This window comes from Centrocercus urophasianus, unplaced genomic scaffold (genome assembly GCF_019232065.1).
Source record: "Centrocercus urophasianus isolate 14NV4802_14NV808 unplaced genomic scaffold, USGS_Curo_1.0 seq_5, whole genome shotgun sequence".
NCBI lineage: Eukaryota > Metazoa > Chordata > Aves > Galliformes > Phasianidae > Centrocercus > Centrocercus urophasianus.
Window position 1 is genome coordinate 3,058,927 of NW_024885088.1, and position 17,662 is coordinate 3,076,588.

Here is a 17,662-nt window from a genome sequence, read left to right on the forward strand (position 1 = left end):
GTTGGAAGCAACCAGAGCAAACTGTAAGTAAGCAAAACCCAGCCTGAGCTATGAATGTTGGAGTAAATCCTAGTTTCCCCAGTCTGAGGCAGTTTGGATCCTCTGGGCGGGTGACAACTGTCACAGTGTTTTGAGCTCAGAACTCAACTTTCTGTAGGTCTGGGTGCATTTGGGTGTCTGCTTGTGGATCACACAACTTTGGAGCTTGTTGTAGGTCTGGGTGCATTTGGGTGTCTGCTTGTGGATCACACAACTTTGGAGCTTGTTGCAGGCCTGGCAAAGGATGAATTTTGGACAATGAAGTCGTGGAGACAGATACGAAGACACAGTGGGAAAGAATTCTGCTCTCAAAAACTTTTTCTAAAAGTAAATGCCCAAGACTCAGACTATTACAAAAAACTGCAGAGGCTGGAAGGAATCAGTGACTTATTAGAAAATGGCCTAGCCTCACAAGGAATCACTGGGTAAGTGGTTCTGGTATAAATGATGATGCTCAGCACTTCTTGGAGAAGAAGCCAAGTCTTCTTAATTTTGGGCAGACCCCAGAGTGTCTTCAGTCTTGGTGTCCAGCAATTGGATTTCCTAGGACAGTACTCGAAGATGCAGCACTTGTTTTGAGTACCAGAATTATTTCGATAGCAGCAGTAGCTAACATCTACCTCGTCTTCCCCTTAGAAATTCCCCTCTTGGGGAGTGTGACCGAGGTTGGGCTGCATGGACATTAGGAAGGGCCTGAAATAAGGGGTAGTGGGCAATGGCCAGTCCCCGGATCAGAGGGATCCGCAAAGCCCCAAACAGTATGCAGTACTGGGAGAATGCCTTCTTTCATTGGGATATAAAGCTGTCTGCAAGAAAAAAGAATTTGGATCAAACTGTTTTTGAGAGTTTCATTTTCTATTCCCTGGCTAATGAGCATGAACATCGATGTTTCCACAGCTGTGGGCAGGCAGAAAGGTGCAGTACACTGCTGCTGAAACACACATTTCCATATTCTCTGTCACAACTGGAAATAGTGCTTTCGTGTTGTTTCCAAATAACCAACATCAGAGGGTAATTTGAGTGCCTTATTATCACTGAAGGAAAGAGCCTATATAAATAGCCACACTTCACAGAAGTGCTCCAGCAGAGACACATCGCTCCCAATGGCACATGGCCTCTGGGATGCAAAGGCACCTTGTTCCCACCACACTGGTGCCAGCTCCTATGGGGCTCTGCTCCCGCTCCAGCTCCAGGATGCACAAGCCCAGTGGGGGCCCAGCTCCCCTCAGGCCCTCAGCTTGGCAGAATTGGGAAAGAACTGCAGGTTTCTGCAGGGAGATGGTGGCCAAGACCACACCTTGGTGTGCCATTGTGCCCCTCAGCTGTGGGACACAACAGCTGCAGGTGTTTTTCAGCCTGTGTCCCTCCACTGGGCAGACCCATACAATGCAAACCTGCAAAAAGCACCTGAGCATGTATAGGTCCTGAGCTATGCTGTTCTTTGTGGCTGTGGGTATGAGACAAGGGGTGAGGAATTCTCCATAAACAGAGTTTTAACAAAAGAAGAGCGTTTTGGAAACCAAGACTTGGTATTTCATTGAAATGCTGTGTCTTGCAGGAAGGATATAAACACGGCCATAAAAAGAGATGCCAGTGTCTAGTCCTTTCATTTAAAATTGCAGTTGGTAAGACTATTTATTGCAGTAAATAGCCAAGGAAGCATCTTCAATCAAGTGACGGCACATTCCCATACTGTAATTAAATTTGAAGCTCAATTACTATTCTATAAGTCAACAGTGCAGACAAGATTATTACAGGAAAATCCCCAGAGATGTCAAGGCTGAGAGGTAGAAGAGTGCTCACGTTGAGCCTTTATTGCCATGCCATAAATCTGAACATAGAAGGGCCGGGTCCTGTACTCATGGTTGCAACCTATGGGGTACTCCCACACCGAGGTCAACTGGGCATTAAGTTACCACAGGTCCTTCAAGCTGTCCCCATTTTGGTGGAAAGTGACTGCTTCAAGGTGAGAGCTTTTCACCCTCTGTCCCTTACTTCCCACACCCTGAGCAAGGCAGCCATGAAGAGCCTGATGCAGGTAATTTTATAACCCCCTTGGTGGCAGTAGACAGACTTGACGCCAAACAAGCTGGTACTGCAGGAATGATGACTGCTCTCACACAAAAAAACTACTCTTCTTTGGTATAATGCCAGCTCTTCAGTCATATGGACACAATTCAGATCCTATAGATGTGAGCTTACTCTCTGAAGTTCTTTTTCTCTTTAAGTGGTGGCTGCTGCAGCATGGTGGTACTGGGCATCATCTCCAGGCATGAGGGCTGAGCCCAGGCCCCATTGTCTGCCAGCACTTATATGTATATATAATTGTATTCTTTATTATGGACTTGGCACTGGTGAGGCTGCACGTCAAGTTCTATGTTCAGAATTGGGCGCCTCACTACAAGAAAGACATCAAGGCCCTGGAGTATATCCAGAGAGGGAAAATGCAACTGGTGAAGGGTCTCGAGCACAAATCTTATGGGGAGCGGCTGAGGGAGCTGGGATTGTTGAGTCTGGAGAAGGCTGAGGGGAGACCTTATTGCTCCCTACAACTCTCTGCAAGGAGGTAGTGGCTACGTGGGAATTGGCTTCTTGTCCCACATAACTCGTGATAAGACTAGAAGGGAAGGGATCAAGCTGTACCAGAGGAGGTCCAGGTTGGATATTTGGAAAGATTTCTTCTCAGGAGTGATCAATGCTGCCCAGGGAGCTGGTGGAGTCACCATGTCTGAAGGTGTTCAAGAGATGTGTGTGGCACTGAGGGACACAGTCAGTGGGCATGGTGGAGATGAGTCAGTGATTGGACTGGATGATCTTAGAATCCTGATTATTCTATGGTTCTGTGATTTCTGCTGTCTGCCTGAAAACAGGATTCTTTGGATCCTAACGAAATCAAAGGGTTTTCTTAAAAAAAGAATATATATGTATCCTTATTCAGACAGCTTGATGTTCAGTGCCCTGTTTCATAAGTTTGAAATATAAGAGATTATTATTTAGAGGGAGTCGTGCAGTAGTATGTCTCCATGCTGTGAAGGAGCTGAGGAGCCAGAGCAGCCTGGTTGGACAGTCCGCAGCCCTCCATGCTCACTGCTCTCACTGCAGGCGAAGGCGAATCAGCTCCTCTCTGAAAACTAAAAAAGGCATCTTCAAAAAAGTAAATTCCTTCGGTTTGCAGATGGTCACCTGCCCTGATGGTCCTTCTTCCCTGTGCCAGGGGCAAGCCCTGTGCTGCAGCTGGGCTGCACTGTGCGATGTGCAGCCTGCTTGTCATGGGGCCTGGGCCATGGCCCCCAGCCTCTTTGAAGGGCAGGGACAGGCCGCAGGGGTTTGCATGAGCTTCAGATGGGGACATGCTTGCTTCCCTCCAGCCTCTGTCTGGCTTTTGAATAGCTTGTATAATAAGTTATAAATGACAATTAAAACATAAAACCAAGAGGGAACCAGATGGCTCCAGGCAACATTTAAAAATACCAAGACTATTTCTAAACACAGATCACCAGATCCACAACAGCCCTGGGCAGACTTATCTGACAGCCTGGCTGAAAGGACATGTGTGGTCTCAGTCCCTTCTCAGAAGGTGCTGTTAAAATGCCATTTGCTGGCAGATGCAGGAGTAACTTGGGCTGCCCCAGGACACAGCTGGTGGCTCTTCTCTTGAAGGCGGCTGCCAAGGGTGGTTTGCTGAGAAGTGGTGAGGGCAGGTTTGACAGATGGCCCTGTGGCACCATGAGGAAGATGAACTGCTGTGCTGGGCCATGTGGTGTCCTGACTTCCCAGCCATCTTTTGCTAGGGATGTGGCTGCTTCACCACGGGTGTTATGGCCACGAACTCCTACCACCAGCAGGGAAAGCACTTTGTTCCCTTCCCTGCCATCTTCGCTGACGTAACTTCTGTCTCCAAAACATTTGGCCAGACTGGAAAAATTGCAGGAAACACATACAAGACCCAGTCACATGACAGAAGGAAAAGCACAGCTGAGGACCTCAGGCTGAGGGAAGGCCACAGGACTGTGTTCCCCTCTCCTGGAGAGCAGGGAACAAGCAGGGAAAAGGGGAACATCTTCACTTAACCAAAGCCAGCAGCTGAACCCACGTTAGATCTCAGTGAGCACCAGCCAAGCTCCGTCCTGCTTCCTGCTTCCTGCTCACAGGAAGGCATCCCAGCAGGTTAGCTGCCTTTCCAGCGCTGTGCCCCATCTCTTGGGGAAAAAACTCTGTGGCATGGCATGCAGGTAGATGCACACAGTGACCACTTTCTGATTACTAGTTACATTTTTTTCCACATTAAAAAAAAAAAAAAAAAAAAAAAAAAGCTTGATTATCATATGCTTTTGCTTTTCCTTTTTTTTTTTCTGCTCTTGTACATGCCTCCACCTCTTTCCAGCTGAGCCCGGAAGCAGAAGTATCACGTTACGATGCGAGAAGCAAGCTTTGTGGTATTTCCATCCCATCCAGAGCCAGGAAACACAGACAATTTTGCAAGACAGCTTGTACTCAGTAAATTTCCAGCTCAGTTTATATTTCTGTATTTATTTGGATTTGTGCTAACCATGTAAAAGAGCACTCATCCCAAGTGAGGTGCTGTGGGCAAACTTCTGAAAAAACAGACTTTGTAGACCAAGGGCCCTGAGCAACAGCCCTTTCATTGGACTGGAAGGTGCTGGACACGTCCTGTCATTTGGAAAGACAACTGAGATTTACAAGAGGCCCATCACCTTCTGATAACTTCAGCTTTTGACGATAACTCTGTAGCAGCCTCCTCATAATGCCCACCAGTCCAACCACCATTCCTGACAACGTTTTCCTGTACCCTTGGGACCTTCCCTTGAACTCTCATTCCTTTCCTTTTCTTCCCTGCATGATGTTATACCTGAAGCACAGCACAGTACAGCTCTCCCAGCATCTCTCCACCCCCCCGCAGAGCAGCTGGGGACCCAGGCAGATGTTTGTGTTGGCATAGGAAGGGCAGGATGGCTCCAGGGACCGTGCTCTCCTCTCCTGACTCCTTCTCCTTTAACAGCAAAGTCCTGCCACAGGCACAAAAATCTGCATCTCCCACGGGACGGCAGTGCTCACAGCACCAGCTGCACTGCTTGTTTAGGTCTGCAGCCAGCCCGCCCTTGTTTCTGCGTGCCAGTGTTCCCAAATACCCTCAAACAGCGTTGTGTGTGTGCAAACCACACACGATCACACACAACACATACACCCTCCCTTTTAAAACAGAGAGATGAAGGCTTGGAAGGGCTTTTGGAGGCACCATGAATTCTGCTGTCTTTATCAAATTAGGGTGAACGCTTCAAAGCCAGAAAAGCCACTGACATAGCTCCCTGGTGGGCTGCAAATGGGCCAGAGCCACCCTCATAAGCTAGCAGAAGCTGACCTGAAAAAATACAAGCTCTCAGCCATCTGCCAGTATCCAAGACTGACCAAGGACTGAAAATGTTTTTGAGCTTTGTTGCAAAATTGCCCTGTGCTGGGCTGAAAATGTGGCTCCCAGACATCCCACACTATAACACTGGTGCAGGAGGGAAGGGAGGGCAGCAAATGCACCCTTACAGCAGTAGGGAGAGGGCAAATGTTTCTTACAGAGGATTGCAAAACGCAGGTTGCCATGTCACAGTTGAAGGCCACTGCACTGAGTTATGATGAGGTGACATAGAGTCCATGGTTCACATGGCAGCTTGGTGTCACGCAGAACACAGCCCATGCAGCGCACTGCAAACTCTGGGGGCCAGAAGGGAGGATTTTGTAAAGGGATTTGGAGCCTTCATGCTGTAGCTAACCCCAAAACCACTACTCCCACCTGAATGAATTCACAGGCTTTTGAATGGGAGTGGTGGTGGCAGCAGGCCTGTCGTGACGATGTCCTCATCCCTCACTACCACAAGCCACAGCTGGACTGAGGCTGAGCTGGATTTGGGCAATGGATCTGATCTGGCTCTCAGTGGTGGCACACATTTTGCCCATCGATGAGGTTAAAAGGTGGAGCAAAACGCAATCATCTCTTTGGATCACCCACAGTTGGTGAAGTGATGGGTGAGCTGGCCAAAGCTTGTGCAATAATTTGCCACAATAAGTTCTGTTAAAAAAATAGGACTTGTACCAAATTAAATAACGTGCTAGTTGACAATCTGCAACATTTAAATGGAGTCATTAAAGTAGTAAGGACAGACACTGCCAGCTCAGCTGCGCTCCCACAGGCTGAGGTTCGTGGCATGGCTTCCAGCCCTGCTAGCATGCGCAGGATGTGCCCAGGTCTTGCCCTCAGCACAGTAGCACAAGGGCACGGTGCAGACATGATGAGATAAAGGTGGGAGACGAGGGGTAAGACACTGTGCAAAAAATAAAATAAAATAAAATAAAAATAGAGGTAACAAACTGCTGTCTGTTTGCAGCAACAGAAATGCTTTAAAATAGCCAGGTTCTAAAGGCTATTTGTCTTGTGCCTCGCGACTTCCTGCTTCACACTAAAAAGTAGAGCATATAAATAGAGCAGGCAAGTGTGAACTGATGATAGCAATACACGTTGCATTTTAAATTCCTGGAGATTGGATTCCTTTTTTGGCACTTCAGGCCTGTTTGGGACAATTCTTGTGCAAATAGGGGCAGTTCAGTCCGAGGGTCTCCAAACAGGAGCCATGCTGCCGACTGCACCGGTGGGCATCCTGGGACAGCAGCAAGGTTAGCAGACTGAAATCTCAGTTTTCTCAGCTTAAAAATAAACTTGGCAGCCATCCCCAGAAAACAAGCAGGCTCATTCCAAAGCAAACATCCTTGCCTGCAGATGCTTTTGTCACAACAGCAGTGACTGTGGAAGCTAATGAGCCTGATTTGCTCTCGGGGCACACTGGTGTGCACCCCCTGAGCTGCATGCTGCTGCTGAGGGAGCCGCCTGCTCCCTGCAACGCCTTCTGAACCTGAAAGGTGCCGAAAAACAGAAGCCTCAGCCATCAGTTCTGAGATTTGTGTGTGAAATGGCTGCCACTTCGGCAGAGGTGCTTAATTCTAGGTTGGGGGCTTTTCATTTGGTATGTCTGTAATCTTAGGTTGAAAGCAGTCTGTATGAAAGTGCATTTTCTCTCAGGACATCCTTTTTGCAGAGTGATCTGAGAAGCCTTGCAGTAAACAAGCTCCTTCAATTTAACATTGCAGTCATAGCATAGAATGCTAAAGAAAGTTGCTTCCATTCAAAAACTTAGCAGGTTGGGATAATGAGTGCACAGAAATGCTCTGTTTAATGGGATTTCCCTCATTAGCAGCCTTTTTTTTTTTTTTCACTAAGACTCGTTCCCTTACTAATAAATATTGATTGTAATAAACATCATTGGAAAAATAATGCTTCTGTGTTGTATATATTCTTCTGTGCCAGGTTTGTAGGGCACTTCCTCTTTTTGCAAGACCACGGTTTTCCTCAGCCCAAGGTTTTCCTCAGCCCAAGGTGCCAGGGTTCAGAGGCAATGGCCTTTGGCTGTTTGCCTTCCTTGCTCGTTCCATCTAGAAGAGCAGGGAAACCCCCCAGTCTCTCTCCCAACATCCTATTGGAAGTAGTTACACTGAAAACATGAGAAAAACTCCCACCAAACCACCAAAGTATCACACTCGCACAAGACCTGCCCTAGCAGAAGTCACATAGAGCCTTTAAGCCTTTAACCTTGCACTGCTCTTAATTACTTGAGGTCTGGATTTCCAAAATCAGCGGTTGGAATTGGCAGGACAGTGAGTAACAACACTGACAGGCTCCTTAGCACCATCAGAACCCTGTCCTGAAGGGACGATGGCTGCTGGGACAGCCTACACAAGGGGCACAGGAGGTGCCTGTCATGGTGCTGTTGGATGATGGCCCCTTGGGATTGCCCTCATCAGGGGCATGAGGACATGGCCTTACCCTGGCCCCTGCTGGGGCTCAAAACCTCACTGTGCTACCTGCTCAAGCCAGGCCTGAGTGGGCAGACAGAGCTTCCCTGTGAGCCAAGACCATGTGCAGCAGGGTACTCTGAGGTGTTTAGCATGTCAGTGGCACTTGCATCCATCACTGTGACTGCCACCAAGCTGCCTCCTAGGGACTGAGCAAAAAGCACTCAGCAAATCACACACCTATCTGCCACAAGGCCTTTGGCAGTCCATCCCCTTCACCTGAATGGAATAAGCTATGCCTGAAGTAAAATAAATCCTCACTTGTATTGCTGGACTGGGACTCACCATCCAAGACTGAACTGCTGTCACTCAATTTGTCACTAGAAAAAACTGATGCATACAGAGGACACATTTATTGCAAGGCACATTTATCAGCAAGGCATTTGATACCGTCCCCCACGACATCCTTATAACAAAGCTGAGGAAATGTGGGATAGATGAGTGGACAGTGAGGTGGGTTGAGAACTGGCTGACTGGCAGAGCACAGAGGGTCGTTGTTGGTGGTGCAGAGTCCGGTTGGAGACCTGTAACCAGTGGTGTTCCTCAGGGGTCTGTACTGGGTCCGGTCTTGTTCAACATCTTCATCAATGACCTTGATGAGGGGATAATGGCCACCCTCAGCAAGTTTGCTGATGATACGAAGTTGGGAGGATTGGCTGACACGCCTGAAGGCTGTGTTGCCATTCAGCAAGACCTGGATAGGCTGGAGAGCTGGGCAGAAAAAAACCGGATGAGGTTTAACAAAAGCAAGTGTAGAGTCTTGCATCTGGGGAGGAATAATTCCATGCACCAGTACAGGTTGGGGGATGAGCTGCTGGAGGGGAGCTCTGCGGAGAGGGACCTGGGTGTCCTGGTGGATGACAGGTTGGCCATGAGCCAGCAGTGTGCCCTTGTGGCCAAAAAGGCCAATGGCTTACTGGGGTGCATTAAAAAGAGCGTGGCCAGCAGGTCGAAGGAGGTGATCCTCCCCCTCTACTCTGCCCTGGTAAGACCTCATCTGGAGTACTGTGTCCAGTTCTGGGCTCCCCAGTACAAAAAAGACAAGGATCTCTTGGAAAGAGTCCAGCGGAGGGCCACGAAGATGGTGAAGGGCCTGGAGCATCTCTCCTACGAGGAAAGGCTGAGTGAACTGGGTCTGTTCAGCCTTGAGAAAAGGAGACTGAGAGGGGACCTGATCCAGGTCTATAAATATCTAAGGTGTGGGGGGCAGAATGGCGAGGCCAGACTGTTTTCAGTGGTGAGTGGAGACAGGACGAGGGGAAACGGCTGGAAACTGCAGCATAGGAAGTTCTGCACAAATGTGCGCAAGAACTTCTTTACAGTGAGGTGACGGAGCACTGGAACAGGCTGCCCAGGGAGGTGGTGGAGTCTCCTTCTCTGGAGATGTTCAAGACCTGCCTGGATGCCTACCTGTGCGACCTACTGTAGGGAACCTGCTTTGGCAGGGGGGTTGGACTCGATGATCTCTGGAGGTCCCTTCCAACCCCTACGATTCTGTGTGATTCTGTGATTCTGTGATTGCCACAACTTGGTCTCCTGTGCAGGCCCTGGGTTTCCTAGAAGTCCTTGATTCATAGGATCATAGTTACAGAATCACAGAATGAGTTTGGTTGGAAGGGACCTTAAAGCCCACTCAGTTCCAACCCCCTGCTATGGGCAGGTTGGCCACCCACCAGATCAGGCTGCCCAGGGCCTCATCCGACCTCCAAATTCAGCAACAACTCTTTCTCCACATCTTTGCACCAAGAAAAAGTGAGGCAAACATATGTAAAATGACACACGTTTTATTAAAAGTTACATTCAGCATCAATGGACACGTTTACTTAAGATTTTAACTGTCAAGGAGCTTACAATTATAAATCCCTCTAAGGCATTAAAAGCTCTTAGATGTTTTAACTTCTTTGCAATCATTTCATATAAATAGGATATGCAAGTGATGATGCTTGCCTAAGAGGATACCCCTGCTGCACTAAACAAAGATATACATATAAATATATGTATGAAACAATGAATTTTTCCCTTGTTACAAACTCTCTGATGGGGGGCATTTCACAACCCTTAAGGCTTGAGCTCTGACCCTGCAATTGCTATTCATGAAGAAGCCTCCTGCTTAGGTACAGGTTGCTCACATGGATGAGAGCTGCAGGACAGGCATAAGCTTTGGCAGAATCAGCAAGAACATCAAAATGCTCAGTGAAATATATTTACCATCTGTGCAAGCACCATCACTTGCATCACTTAGAGAGGTCTCTCTCTGAAGCTACAAAGAGAGGACAGGCACTGTGGCAAAGGCTAATTGGCATCTATTAGTTTCTAGTTTTTGAAGGGTTTGCTCCTCCTCAGGCTCTGGAAGTGGGGGATGTTGGTCACAGTGCAGGGCAGAGCATTGCTCATATGCCACTGCAGGCATGAGCTCAGGGCACAGGCGTGTTGAGTTGCAGCTCAAACAGCACAAACCTCCTGCGATGCACAGTGGTTCAGCTGCTTTTTTGAGCATAAAAAGCAAAAGTGTCAACCGCGTCGACCGCCAAACCCCAGTAAGTAGCAAATAATTCATCTTTGTTCCAATCAACCATGCTCTACACCTACAACATCGGCACATGTGTGTGGGGATGAAGAAAATGACTCTTGAAACAGGCTGTGGCAAACAGATGAACTGCACAAACTAATTTGAATCAATACGGCTGCCGGGACTGATTCTCCACAACCTCACCACTGAGTTGACGTTTGTGCACAACTCCTTTGGCTTGGTGCTTTACAATAGACCCAGTCAGAGAGGCCGGCCTGGCCTTACTTTACACGGGAGTTGGTTACTGCACAGCATGTGGCTGATGCAAGCTCCCAGAATAAAGTCACTGTAAGCCGCTCAGTGCTGGATGCTAATTGCTACATGGAGCCCATCCCCACAGACAGACAGACAGCCTCACTGAGGGGTTTCAGCAGCACAGCCCAGCTGCAGCAGAAGCAACGCCTCAGTCACACGAAGGCACACTCCATGATTTACTCCTAAAAGATCACAGTTGTCCACTGAAGACAACTGCACTTCTGTATTCTGTGAGCTGTGAGCTCTCCTCTTGCACAGATGGTTGGGAAGCACCAAGGTGACAGAGGAGCTGTCGAGGATTTAAGTTTCTCAGTCTCCACTTTTTCTGCCCCGGTCCCGGTTGTGGTAACCACCACCTCATCTCAGAACATGTGGGCACAGTGCTGGCTGGGTCATGGGTTCTGTGACCCAACAGAAGCCAGAGTGAAATGTGCTGGCAGTAGAAGGATCAGACCCTAGAGTACATTATTTTTATCCCATTCACCTCACGGACACAAAAAAAGAGAAAGGTTCCAAGAACAGGCTTGGATTTCGGATGAAGGGAGGGAAATGCTCCTCCCTTCCTTTTATTCTGGGTCTGCTGGTTTGAATTGTGTCTTAATAACAAGACAGTATTTTTTCAGGGAGATATTAACAATATTTCCACCCTTGATTAAAACGCCTTCTGTAATAAAATGGAAATATTACAGGGGGAAATTACTGCAAAAAATATTTTAGTTTATAAAGTGACTCCACATTAATGGAGATGTTTTCCAATGCAACCAAGGACAGCTAGGGATCCAAAAGCCTCTGAAGATGAAGGTGAACTGGGACCACAGCTCCCATTTGTGCTCTGAAAATCTTCATCTAAAAGCCTGCTGGGCTCTGTGGATACTCAGTAACTTCCCTTCTAAAACCACCTCGGGAAATTGAGAATACATCAGAGACCTGTACAGACAGTTCAGCTGCTGCCCTTCCTAGAGCCTAGCTCTGGAAGAGAGCTCCTCCAGCATCACTGCTGTGCCCCATCCAATCCTGTGCTCCTCTGGCAGCACTGCTGTGCCCCACCACCTGTGCTTGTCCTGCAAGCCCCTTCAGCAAGGAAGGGCTGACAGAGGAAGGTTAAGCCCATGCTCCTTTGCTCTGAAGAACACTGGCAGAATACGGCACTGATTTACAAAGGTCATCTCTCGCTGATGGTGTGCTTGCGAAAGGTAGTGACACCACTGCAGCTCCATGTAGAAAGGCATTTTTAAGCTTCAAAAAATAAAAATAAAAAATACACACATGCACACTTCAAACTACAGATCTCATGTTTTTCCTGAATCCTCCATTGGAATTTGAATTTTAAGCACAGTTTAACTCCTCGGTATGTGAAGTCTCATGGCCACATTAACCGAGAACATGTGAATCCAGGAGAAAGAAATCACTTCCAGTTACGTTGTCAGTGTTATGTGCATAGCATTCCCATAGCTGTAGATCCATTGTGCTCCATGTTATAAATAAGAAATTGCATGGTGACAGCTAAAATTCAAAAGCGTTAATGTTTCTCTTTGCAACTTTTTTTCTCTTTTTTCTTCCTTTTTTGTTCCAGTCTTTTGAGGCTTCTCCCCTTTCCCTCCTCGTAGAAGTTACCTGAAGCAACAATATTGCTTACCCAACTGACATACTTACTGTAATTAAAAAATAGAAGGCACCAAGCAAAAATGACTAATGTTGCTATCTGACAAGTAAGACAAGGAGCGGCTTCTATTGATTCTGAACCAGGCTGTATTGCATTTGTGCTAATACACATTTCTCCTGCCTTGATTTTGTTGGTGCTTTAAGGAGAAAGCTGAAGGCAGCACAAAGGACGCAGCCGAGCACTGCCCTGATTCCCTCGCAGGCAGCAGCTGCTGCTAAAGCCACTGAATTGCAGAGCACAAATGCAGCGAGTTGGGCCCCCTGAATGAATACAAACGGACTGCCTTGTATCACTTGCGTTCTAGGTCCCTTTCAATCATGAAAAACAGCTACAAATTGTTCCCAGAGCTAAACCACTTAACATCTTGGCACTTGGTTGTTTTTAACTTCGTAACAATAGGCACTGTTCACTCCTCTCAATCTCAGTTTTTTATTCGGTAATAAAGCAGGAATACTGATGAAAGGCCAGTCACGGCTTCTCCCCATGGTATCAGGGTGGTGGCATGTGATGATTCACATGGGGTGTGTTTGATCCAAGAAAGCCCAGCCTCTGCTTATTCTTCCTTTGTTCTGTCATCTAAGGTGGAAAGGCAGAGAGAGACGAGATTTATTTTTTGCTTTTTACTATTATTTAGCAGTCACAGAACAAGATACATATAAGCAAAACAACAGGGAGTGGAATTCTATTCTTCAGCATTAAAAATTACAAGTAAGAGATGCCTTTGAAGTGGGAAATCTGTCTCCCACAAACTATGGGCATTTGATTCTCATTTGTGCATGATTCTTCTCCAGTGGCAGGTTTTACAGCGCATCCTTTGCTCTGCTATCGTGTTGTGCAGCCCCGCAGAGGGTCAGCATCTGCACCTGGTGCTGCACAACGACAGAATTAAAGGGTGGTCCCAGCCCCAAAGAACTTAAATTCGAGCCAGGAGAGGGCAAGGTCAGTCAGGGGGAGATGAAAAACCATCTGGGGCAGTGTAGATAATTGCAGTAAGCAATGGGAGCAGCACATCCAGCCTAAACCTCTGTCAAGTTTTTCACAGGAAGAAAGAGTTTTAAGGAAGGATGTGGAGGGGGATGATAGGATAATGGCTGATACCACTGGAAGGGCATTCCATACAGAAAAGAGAACGCTGTCTTTTAAGACTGTAATGAACAAACAGAAGGTGATGGGCATCTTAGGTTACAAGGGAGCTGAGCTGGTCTTGTGGTCCTGAAGTGAGGAGGAGGTGAGGCAGAAGCAGGGCTGGGAGAGAGGTGGTACCAGGTGCCCATAGCCAAGGGAGAGGAGCTGAGAGGCACAAGGTGACACAGGCAGAGCGACAGGCTCGGGCAATTGTTTTCAGCACAGTGCTGCTGGTATTCTCAGTGAGGGAAACTCCTGCGTGTCAGATCGAGAAAGCTTTTCTGCTGACTCCCATGAGTAGGCAGCTGTGTCTGATGCTGCCTCAGCCCTGCTGTGCCTGCCTGTGCAAAGACCACCTCTGTCCTCACGCACCCACAGGGGGATTTCATAACTCACTCCCCTTACCCCTTCTCTGCCTCTGCTAACAAGATACAATTTCATTGCAAACCCCTATCACTGCATCTACTCAGAAAGCTTACTGGAAGAAAGATGAAACCTTTATCAGACAAAAGTCTCTTTTGTTACAGTGTCCTGACCGTGACCCGAGGGGAGCAAGTGTGCCCACTGCACATGTTCAGGTTGCAGCCAGGGTAGTGCACCCACCTGCTCCTTCAGCTCAGCCAGCTGGCTGGAGAGCTGCTTCACAAGGCTCATGGTTGACTCCAGCCTCTCCTGCAGGTTCCTGATTTCGTTTTGCTCACTGTCACCTTCATTGCTGACCAGAGACATGGCTCTCATCCGAGGGAACCAGTCCAAATTCTTCTCCTACACAGGTATCAGAAAAACAGCAATGTTAGTAGGGGGTTTCTGCAATGCTACTATTTGAGACCACAGAATGTAGACTCAGGAACTTCTCAGTAGATGACACACTGTGAGCTTTACAGTCATTGCATGGAGCAGACATTTTACACAGGCCTTTCTCTGTCCATGCAGAAAGCATCAAGTGAAAAATCCTGCTTTCCCACAGCTGCTCCTGTCCCATCTGCAGCCCTGGTATGAAGAGACACACAAAGGAGGCCTCTCTGGGACCTCACATGCTCCTAGGCTTTGCTTTGAAGCACTCACAGGGACACACTCCCTGCTGTCCCCTCAGCTCTCAGGCCCCTGCTTGTTTCATTGTCCCTGAAGGAGTACCAGCAAATCGACAGGTAGACAAGGCAAGCCACAGCCCTTGCCAGGCTGGCCTGCAGCATGCCTGCTGCAGTACTAATGATCTCAGGGCCAGTTCAGCTGCCCACAGTGGAAGATTTGGGATCCCAGGAATGGCTTGGGCTTCAGCATGCTTTCAGACTGCGCATCTCAGCATAACCCCACGGCGAAGGGCTGACTGGCGAAGGACTGGGCACTGCGAGGATATTCATGTTCTCAGGCTATGAATCTGGCTGCAGATAGCTGATACAAATTGGGAATGTGGTGCGGCAGCATGAGGCTCAATCTCCTCCCTTACCCAGGGGCACAGATATTTGTGTGTAACCTATAACAGGCCGGAGGGTGCGAGACTGGGAGGAGTGCCAACCATGTGGCAAGCAATGCGATTTGCCCTAATGAGACAAAGGAAGTAGGTCCTGCATCCAGCGATGCATGACATCAACACACCTCTGCCTTCCACCCCGGGGGAGTTGGAGGATGTGGTTAATCATACATACGGTGTTTTGCAAGAGGCCTCCACAGACATGTGCCCTTGACAACTTTAAAACAGAAACAGCGTGAGCTGGAGCGTGTTTCTTCCAGTCCCCTGCATGACTGAGTGCACTTCCAGTAAGTTTTCAGATGACACCGAGTTTGGAGGAAGTGTTGATATGCTTGAGGGTAGCAAGGCCCTACAGAGGGATCTGGATAAGCTGGACTGATGGGCTGAGGCCAACTGCATGAGCTTCAAGAAGACCAAGTGCAAGGTCCTACACTTCAGTCACAACAACCTCATGCATCCCTGTAGGCTTGGGGCAGAGTGGCTGGAAAGCTGCACAGAGGAAAAGGATCTGAGGGTGTTAGTTGACCACTGGTTGACCAAGAGTCAGCAGTGTGCCCAAGTGGACAAAAAGGCCAATGGCATCCTGGCTTATATCAGAAATAGTGCAGTTTGCAGAATTAGGGAAGTGATTTTCCCTCTGTACTTGGCACTGGTGAAGCTGCATCTTGATTTCCACATTCGATTTTGGGCTGCTCCCTACAAGACATAGAGGACCTGAAGCATGTCCAGAGAAGGGCAATGAAGCTGGTGAGGGGTCTGGAGCACAAATCTTATGGGGAGTGGCTGAGAGAGCTGGGATTGTTGAGTCTGGAGGCTCAGGGAAGACCTTTCACTCTGTACACTCTCTGAAGGGAGGCTGCGGTAAAGTGGGGGTTGGTCTCTTCTCCCAGGTGACTCATGATAGGATGAGAGATAATGGCCTTAAGTTATGTCAGGAAAGGTTTGGGAGCTGGGATTGTCGAGTCTGGAGGAGGCTGGGGGAGACCTTATTGCACCCTATAACTCTCTGAAAGGAGACAGTGCAACATGGGGGTCAGCCTCTTCTCCTGCTTAACTTGTGATAGCACTAGAGGGGAAGGCCTCAAGCTGCACCAGGGAAGGTTCAGGTTGGATATTTGGAAAAATTTCTTCTCAGAAAGGATGGTCAAGGACTGGAACAGGCTGCCCAAGGAGATGGTGGAGTCACCATCCTTCGAGGCGTTCAAGAAATGTGGCACAAGATGTGGCACTGAGAGATGTGGTTTAGTGGGTGTGGTGGTGGTGGGTTGATGACTGGACTTCATGATCCTAAAGGTCTTTTCCAACCTTAATGCTTCTATGATTCTACGATGGATGGCTCTGAACAAACATCACTATTTCCCTCCAGCTCCCGAAAACAGGAGTACTTTCTGGAATTCCATCTACAAGACAACAGCTGTGCTACTTATGTTGTCTGGACTTAGTACCTGGTACAGTCTCAGGTGCATCACCCATACTGCTGTCTCAGAGTTTGCCTTCCAGCTTCTTTGTTTGCAGACAAAAAATACAGAAGTCAGAGCTGGTTCTGCATTATTTGTAGCGGAGCATCCAGTGGCGGCCTTATGTGAGCAGATCCACATGGGCTGGCTTGTGTCTATGAGTTTATGAGCCCGTGAATACAATTTTATTGTGCTTCCAGAGGGAGATGACTACTTTCAGTTATGTCATGCTCTACCCTGACCATCAGGCCCTCTGACAGGAACATGTTTTGAAACCACCAAGCTAACTCAGAAAGCTGCCATGAGACTGGAAGCACATATGGTGTTTATATTTTTCCATCACTTGGGTTAGCCCTATCCCCTGCTACCCTGTACAAGACTAAATGCAAAGCCACAAGAGTGCTGGGTTGTTTCCTTCTTTTTAACTCAACACTTCTAATGAGTTTCTGTCCTACTGTGCAACCTCGGGTGCTGTCACTGCAATGACAGGATGCCCAGGGAAGGAGCCGGGGTGCCCTTTGCTGTGTTCTGCAGCCCACAGTTCGGTCAGCTGTGCGCACTGGCGGAATGAAGCCTTTCCTCTCTGCCCACTTCTTCGAGCCTCGTGATCTCATTATGACAATTTACTGTGGTTACGCATGATGCCATTTTCAATGGGTCATAACTCATTCAAATCAAAACCTGTTTTCACCAGCTCTGCTGGTGGAGATCACGTGCCCCCTCCCTGCTGGATATCCCCACAGACACATGCAGCTGTAGGCTCCAATTTCAGCTGCAACCAGGTACGCTTACAAGACCTGCATTCATTTTCCACAAGCACGCTCTGCTATTTATTTTAAATTTATTTTGGCTAGGATCTAGCAGAGCATTTATCACGTGCCTAGTGCTAAGCACAGGTGTAGTCATCTATACTAAGCTTAGTTTGTGCACAGCACTTCTCTGGCTCAATGCTTTTTTTTTCCTTTTTTTGCTTGCAAAATGTTTGCCATTATAGTCACAGAAAGTGAATTCAAAGGAGCTACAGTGAACAGAGCTGCAGTTGTATCCCAATATTTCCTGGAAAGCTCTGCTGTCTGCACCCATCACAGCTTCTCTTGCTTGACACACCTGGATGTACCCGCCTCAAGGACACGTTGCCACAGGAGCCAACTGAGGGCTGGGAGCACCTC

The 17,662-nt window shown here is 48.1% G+C and overlaps 1 protein-coding gene across 2 annotated transcripts in view; it reads right to left on the minus strand.

The window, feature by feature from the left end:
• Window positions 1-9,721: 9,721 nt before the first annotated feature.
• ITPR2 (inositol 1,4,5-trisphosphate receptor type 2) overlaps window positions 9,722-17,662 on the minus strand; it is a 265,378-nt gene continuing 257,437 nt past the window's right edge. For both annotated transcript variants that reach the window (XM_042835042.1, XM_042835041.1), the window contains 2 exons: window positions 14,169-14,330; window positions 9,722-13,016 (listed from right to left, as the gene is read on the minus strand). In XM_042835042.1, the coding sequence (XP_042690976.1) occupies window positions 12,930-13,016; window positions 14,169-14,330 (249 nt within the window). In that variant the 3' untranslated portion in view covers window positions 9,722-12,929. The remainder of the gene's footprint in view (window positions 13,017-14,168; window positions 14,331-17,662) is intronic.